We start from the raw sequence: 7,665 nt of genomic DNA on the forward strand, positions 1-7,665 counted from the left end.
AATGCCGAAGAGTGGCAGTATCACAGCGTTCGACAATGAAGTCGAAGATTGGACGACATATGTCGAACGCATAGAAGTATACTGCAAGGCGAATGAAGTGCCAGATGACAAGAAAGTGCTGGTATTGTTGAATTCAATGGGTGCAAAACGTATGGCTTACTACAAAACCTAGTAACCCCAGAGAAGCCAGTAGAAAAGGATTTTGAAAACATAGTGTCAATCCTACAGGACCACTTAAACCCCACACCGCTGCTGATAGCAGAAAGATTTAAGTTTCACAAAAGGAACCAGCATAAAGATGAAAGTAATGCTGAGTATTTAACAGAACTGCGCAAGCTATCAAAACACTGCCAGTTTGGAACGGGACTAGCAGATACTTTAAGGGACAAGTTTGTGTGTGGGCTTCAAAGTAAAGGAACCCAGAAACAGCTTCTATCAGAAAAGGATCTTACGCTGGACAAGGCTTTCAGCATGGCAGTATCCTATGAAGCAGCAGCACGGGGCACGGCAGAGATATAACGGAGACCGCAAGAATATGGCACAAATGAAATGTCATACGGAACAGTGAAGTGCTATCGCTGCGGCAGAGCAACACACGACCATAAGGATTGCTGGTTCAAGGACAAAGTGTGCAGACAGTGTGGAAAAGTAGGACACATAGCAAGAGTCTGCAGGTCGGGAAAGAAAACCAGCAGCAAGAAATCTCCACAGGAGAAGTACAAGAAGGTACATAAGGTGACGGAGAGTAGATCAGACGAACAGAAAAGTGATACAGACTCCGGAAGCAAGGAGCTGGGTTGTCTGAAACTACATAATGTGATCAAAACGGAGGATCACCAAACTATCTGGGTCACGCTCAAGATAGCAGGAGTCCAAGTGAAAATGGAATTGGACACAGGATCAGCCCTAACAATCATAAACCGAAGGGACTACAAGCGGCTATTCTCACATATACCCTTGAGAGATACAAAGATTGTCTTGAAGACGTACACGGGGCAAAAAGTCTACCCCAAAGGAAAAATAAGGGTGAACGTTATATATAACGGCAAGGATACACCAAAAATGGACCTATATGTATTGCCAGATGGAAGACCACCACTACTAGGACGTGAATGGATCCGGAAGATACAGCTAGATTGGCATTCCATACAAGCACTGACTGTAGATGCCAAAAAGGATGACGACGTCACACCTGGACGACTGTCAAAAATGCTAACTGACGCACAAGAAGTGTTCCAGCAGGGACTCGGAACACTAAAAGGCATAACAGCGACGATCAAAATAGAGGAAAATGCAAGCCCAAAGTTTTTTAAGGCCAGACCGGTACCTTATGCGATCCGCCCAGCCGTCGAAGCAGAGCTGGAAGGTTTGGAACGTTCAGGAGTGCTGTCCAAAGTGGACTGCAGCGAGTGGGCTACACCCATTGTTCCTGTAATGAAGAGGTCGTTGAGTAGTACGCCTGGGGAACCAAAGGTGGTTTGCACCTGTGGGGACTTTAAGGTGACAGTGAACCCAGTCCTTCACACTGTACAATATCCGCTTCCGCGGATTGAAGATATCTTCGCCTCGCTATCTGGAGGGAAACGCTTCACTAAGATTGATCTGGCCCAGGCGTACCTGCAAATGGAGGTAGAAGAAGCCTCGAAACAGTACCTCATGATCAACACTCATAAAGGTCTCTACCAATACAACTGGCTGGTGTTCGGGGTAGCATCAGCTCCGGCTATTTGGCAAAGGGCAATGGATCAAGTCCTGCAAGGGATTCCAGGGACCCAGTGTTATTTGGACAACATCCTGGTCACGGGCGAAAATGACAGTGATCACCTCGCCAACCTGGAGCAGGTGCTCACTAGATTGAAGGAATATGGGCTCCGAGCTAATCGCCACAAATGCTAGTTTTTCCAGAAGCAGATCTCGTATTGTGGCCACGTTATTGATAAAGAGGGGTTACACAAGTCCCCTGAAAAGATTGAGGCAGTAGTCAAGGCTCCAGCACTGGAAAATGTGTCACAACTGAGGTCGTTCCTCGGGCTGGTGAACTACTACCATAAGTTCTTGCCGAATTTGTCTACCGTTCTACACCCACTGAACACCCTACTGCAAACGGGGGTACCATGGAAGTGGAATGACGAATGTAATCGAGCTTTCCAGAAGAGCAAAGAATTGATCACATCAAAAGAGGTGTTGGCTCATTTCAACCCAGCACTACCAATTCGGTTGGCGTGTGATGCATCACCCTATGGCATTGGAGCGGTGCTGTCGCACAAATCCCCGGACAGCTCAGAGAGGCCAGTAGCCTTTGCGTCTCGGTCACTAACCTCAGCCGAGCGTAACTACGCCCAGATTGACAGGGAGGCCCTCAGCCTAGTGTGGGGAGTGAAAAAGTTCAATCACTATCTGCACAGGCAGAAGTTCACCTTGCTGATTGACCACCAACCACTTGTCTCCATCTTTAATCCAAAGAAGGGCGTTCCGGCGATGACTGCGCAACGGTTGCAAAGATGGTCCCTTTTTCTAGGGGCGCACCAATATGAAATCGAGTATAAGGGCACGAAACAGCATGGAAACGCTGATGGGCTGTCACGCCTGCCACTGCCTACTGCGGAGGAAGCACCAGTAGTGGATCCTGTCAAAATATTTCATTCGACTATAATTGAATGCTTGCCAGTAACTAACGCTGGTATAGAGAAGGAGACCCGAAATGACCCGACACTGTCTCGGGTATATGATTTGACGGTGAAGGGATGGCCAGCACATGGCGACTCACTGTTGCCAGCATTCTCATCCAGAAGAGAACAGCTGTCAGTATGCCAGGGGACCTTGATGTGTGGGTCCCGAGTGGTAATTCCACCCAAGTTAAGGGAGAGAGTGCTCAATGAGCTTCACGAAGGTCATCTGGGAGGGGTGAAAATGAAAAGCCTTGCTAGGGCTTATGTGTGGTGGCCGGGGATCAATCAGCAAATCGAGGACCTGACAAAGAGCTGCTCAGGATGCCAGAAGGTCCAAAATACACCACCACATGCCCCTCTACACCCATGGGAGTGGCCCTCATCTCCATGGCAACGGGTGCATATTGATTTTGCTGGTCCATTCATGGACTCAATGTTTTTAATAGCCGTGGATGCACACTCGAAATGGCCTGAGGTCATCAAAATGTCCTCCACCACCACGGAGAAAACTATTGCAGTCCTACGGACCATTTTTGCCAGGAACGGCTTGCCAGAGCAGATTTGCTCTGATAACGGACCACAGTTTGTGTCCGAAGAGTTTTGAAGATTTATGAAAAGGAATGGGGTAAGGCATTACACATCCGCCCCGTATCATCCAGCCACAAATGGATTGGCTGAGAGATTCGTACAAACCTTTAAAAAAGCAGTAAAGGCCATGTGCGATGACGACATTCCACTGCAGCATAAGGTGGACAATTTCCTGTTAGCCTACAGAAATGCGACACATGCAGTCACCAACCAGACCCCGGCCATGATGTTCTTTAACCGAAGGTTGAGATCTCGTCTGGATTTGCTCAGACCAAATGTACGAAGAGATGTTGAGAATAAGCAATTCCAGCACATCAATGAGAAGCCGACAAGGAGCTTCAATGTAGGGCAACCAGTCTTGGCCCACGACTACCGAACAGAGAAATGGCAACCAGGAACGATATGCACACGGTAGGGGCCACTAATGTACACAGTGGATGTTGGGGAGAACATTGTGAGACGCCATGTTGACCAGATCCTAGAGTCACAGGAACGAGTCAACCCCATGTCTCGCCCATACGTACCTGGTGATGATCCCGACGTGCAGGTAGCATCTACCCCAGAAACAGTAGCATCGGAAGCTGATGAACCAACCGACGACAGGGGGCCAGAATCGCCTCCGCACCAAGAGCAAGACACTCGGGAAAGGCGCTATCCAGAAAGGATCAGGAAGCCTCCCCAAAGACTGAATTTATAAATAGACTATTTTCAGTTAATGTTGCATGTTAAAAGTGTTAATTGTAATTAATTTGATATTTAATTGTTAAATGAGTGTTATGGTACTGTTAATCTAAAAGGGGAGGAATTGTAATGTATGTACCTTTAAGGGGGGAACTACTTTCTACAGCTCCTGTATACTGTAGTACCGGCAGTGACCACACCTGTATATAAACCCTGAGTAGGGATCTGTATAGTTAGTTCTAGAGTAACCCTCATTCAGTAAACACCTGTTGATCGTTTCCTGCAGTCTCTTGTCTGGTTATTGAAGGACACAACAACAAGATACACGGATCTAACACGCCTAGATCCCTTTGCTCCTCTATCCCATGCGTTTATTTGCTATACATGCAAAGGAGGCTCCCCTTTAAGAAAGAGGATCCAACATAGCTAACTATCAGGCTTACCATCCAGCATCCATTTTATCTTTTATACATTGCTGAGCAACCACAATCTTCTCCAAATGCAGAGGCCACATTATGAGGCCGTCAGCTCATTAACACATTTTTTGGGGTCTCAATGAGCAGGGCCTCAAAATTCCAAGTGTTACCCACCAAATTACAGAATGCTATGTGCAATGGTTGCAAATAAGGCCTCTGTGCCCAATAATGCAGGTTGTCTGTGCCCAATATGGATTAGTATCACTAGTATCAAGGATTGCATTACAAGCCACTTAGTTCTTTTTTCTTCTTTTTTAATTTATGACCCACAACTTGCCAGCTTTGCAAAATTATCTGTGAGTCAGTATATCCATTGCTCAAAATGTTAAAATGAATACTGAGTCTAAGTATTGCATACATTTAGAAAAAATAAGTGAATTGATGATACAACAAAACATTATACAATGGCAACACTTTGTTGTTCATTTTTTTTAAAGTTGAATAAGTTAGAGATTTCAATCAAATTTAATTCCTAAGAAGAAAATAAAGATTAGGGAAAAATTGGTTTTGCGCTGGGAACTAGCATGAAATGAGCAGTATGTCTGGAAATGGAGGCCCAAAGATGGAGGCCTGAGACCTGCACCAAATTGGACCTCAGGCCTCAATTCGATAATACCGGCAAGCTGCAGATGCCAATCGGGCAAACTGGAGGGGGGAACGAGCATGGGCAGGCAGCAGCCTGCAGTATTGCTGTGGAGACAGGTAGAGCACTCCAGCTCCTCCTGGCTCCGCATTAAAGTTACTTAAAAAATAAAAACTTACCTCTTTTCAGCAGCCTCCAGTGGTCACTTTGAGAACCACTGGTTAGGCCACGGTAGATCTGGAAAAACTGAGTGGAGCACCATCCAGTGTTTGGCGTATTTCGCATTGTGGTACTGAAACAAGCATTAGGTCCCTGATTAGCCTAATGCCTGTTTTAGGTGGACGCCCTGGGCACTTGGGTGTCGGCGCACTTCCGGTGGGGATCGGGCATGGGAGACTGCATCTGGAAATTGCCCCCCTGCCCATGTGAATTTTGCACCAAAAAACAGGCATGACAGGAACCAATTTCTCCCCCAATAGTTTTAGTATACACTAAATAACCCTTCACAGAATTGATGTTAAAAAGAATAGATACATTTTTAGTACGTTTGATGCATGGTTTATATTTACAGCTGCAGTTGAAGTTATTGAAACAAACATAAGGAACAGCAGAAGGTTGATCATCATTTTGGCTCGGAAGTCTTCAGCTGATGACCAGGCATACTCTGGATTTGAATGTCAAGTTGGATTATTTGAGGCTTTAATCCGGAATGAAATTAAAGTAATTCTCATTGAGTTGGAGAAATTTGATTGCTTGAATGACATTCCAGAATCCATAAGACATGTCATTCAAAAAAAAGGCACTATTAAATGGAAACCAGATAAAAGAAACAAACTAGAGAGATCTTGCTCAAGATTTTGGAAACAAGTGAGATATAAAATGCCAGTGAGAAGCAAGTCTTCAACATCGACAGTACAGGATTGACAAAATGAAACTGGAGCTGTGTGATACAAAAAAATACTAAGTAAAGAGAAAAGCTAAATCCCTGTTTTGTACTGCCCTCATTGACATAATAGACGTCTGCTGTGCTGGAAAATAGATGATAATGTCACATAAAGATTTCCAAATTACAAGTAAGTGTAAAAGCTAAGATTGATTTTTTTCCTGCTTTAGAAATAGCAATTTATACAATTTTTTTGTGGTGTTTATTTTTTACACTTGTTTATTTTTAAATACAGTCTTTTTTAGAGATTTATTACTGTTATACATGTACAGGTAAATTTTCTGCTGGCGGACTCCTGGTGGGTAGACTTGCCCGCTAGAGGCACATATTGGAAAATCATGTGCACCCAGCCCATTATTTTCCAATCTAGTAAAATTAATGGACACAAAACTATGGGCTAGGTGCATACAATGTCCTGATAAAGGTTACCGGCGCTCTGTGCCAGGTGCCTGTATTCAAAAATTTGCCCTATATTTGTTTGCGTTCTTATCCTTCAAGCCTGTTCTCTTGCTGTACTCATAGGTTCTTGCTGTTTAAAATAAAATTATGTGAAATTTAATCAAAGTTCTTGGTGACTAATTTTTGAAAAGGTGCTGTTGGAGAGTCTTCCTCTGTAATGTCTACCTGTATGATATAAGAAGTCAGTTGACTGTTTTCACAGTTTTGGATTGACACACAGAATTGAGTCCATTTTGTGTAAATGTTATGAGTTTATGGAGGAAGAGAGAGTAGTAGAAATACTAAATAAGTATGTTGCTTCGGTTGTCAGAGGTGTGGAGGGAGGTGTCAGCAGGATTTCTAAAGGGCAGGTGGTGCGTGATCAACTCTATGAAATGCTTTAAAGGAATAACAGAGCCACCAGTGGTAGGTGTAGAACAATTAGCAGAAGTTATTATTCAAAGTGAAGTGATACAAACATAAGGTAGACAAATCACAAGGATCTGATGGTTTACAACTGAGGAAGCCAAGAAGAATGAGGTCAGATGAGATAAAGAAGTCTCTGACTAAAATTTTTCAAATTCTGGGAAATAAAATTGTGCTAGAGGGCTAGAGGTTGGCAGATCTGTCATATCTCTTCAAAAAAAAAAGACAAGATTAAGCCAGGACATTACAGGCCAGATAATCTTACTTCAGTTGTTGGTAAACTACTAAATCTAAATTTTCTGAGGAAACCCTGCCAGCGAGGAACCTTGCACAATGCATATTGGAAAATTGCAGACACCCCAGCCATGAATGTCCGATATGCACTGGCGGGGCATAAGGTTCCTCACCATCAATGCGTCCTTGTAAAACCTACCTCCAGGGTTTATAATATGAGAGGAAATTACTAAACACTTGGAGAAACATGAAGTAATCAGAGCAGTCAGCATGGATTTCTAAAGGGCAGGTGGTGCTTGATCAACTGTGTGAAATTCGTTAAAGAAATAACAGAGAGGACAAATAAAGGAAATGCAGTGGATGTGGTTTATATGAATATATTTTTAAAAATTGCTAAGGTACCACTAACAGAATTTTGGCAATGATAATGGTGCATGGAATTAAGGGCAATGTGGCCATGTGATTAGAACAATGGTTGGAGGGCAGAAATCAAAGGTTAGGATTAAAGACAGCTTGTCAGGCTGGAAAGATGTGAATGGTGTTCCATAGGTGCCTGGGTTGGGGCCACTGTTCTTTACTGTATACATAAATGCACTGGATTTAGGAATTGAGGGAATAATGTCAAAA

General features: G+C 43.8%; 1 protein-coding gene across 1 annotated transcript in view; it reads left to right on the top strand.

The window, feature by feature from the left end:
* Positions 1-6,504, top strand: part of LOC147111753 (interleukin-1 receptor type 1-like) — a 127,640-nt gene extending 121,136 nt beyond the window's left edge. Inside the window, 1 exon segment of the mRNA XM_085998294.1 lies at positions 5,569-6,504. Within this exon segment, the coding sequence (XP_085854420.1) occupies positions 5,569-5,945 (377 nt within the window). The 3' untranslated portion in view covers positions 5,946-6,504.
* Positions 6,505-7,665: the final 1,161 nt, after the last annotated feature.

The sequence above is a fragment of the Somniosus microcephalus genome, chromosome 10, assembly GCF_052327205.1.
Source record: "Somniosus microcephalus isolate GS21.2 chromosome 10, FLI_Smic_1.0, whole genome shotgun sequence".
NCBI classification, from domain to species: domain Eukaryota; kingdom Metazoa; phylum Chordata; class Chondrichthyes; order Squaliformes; family Somniosidae; genus Somniosus; species Somniosus microcephalus.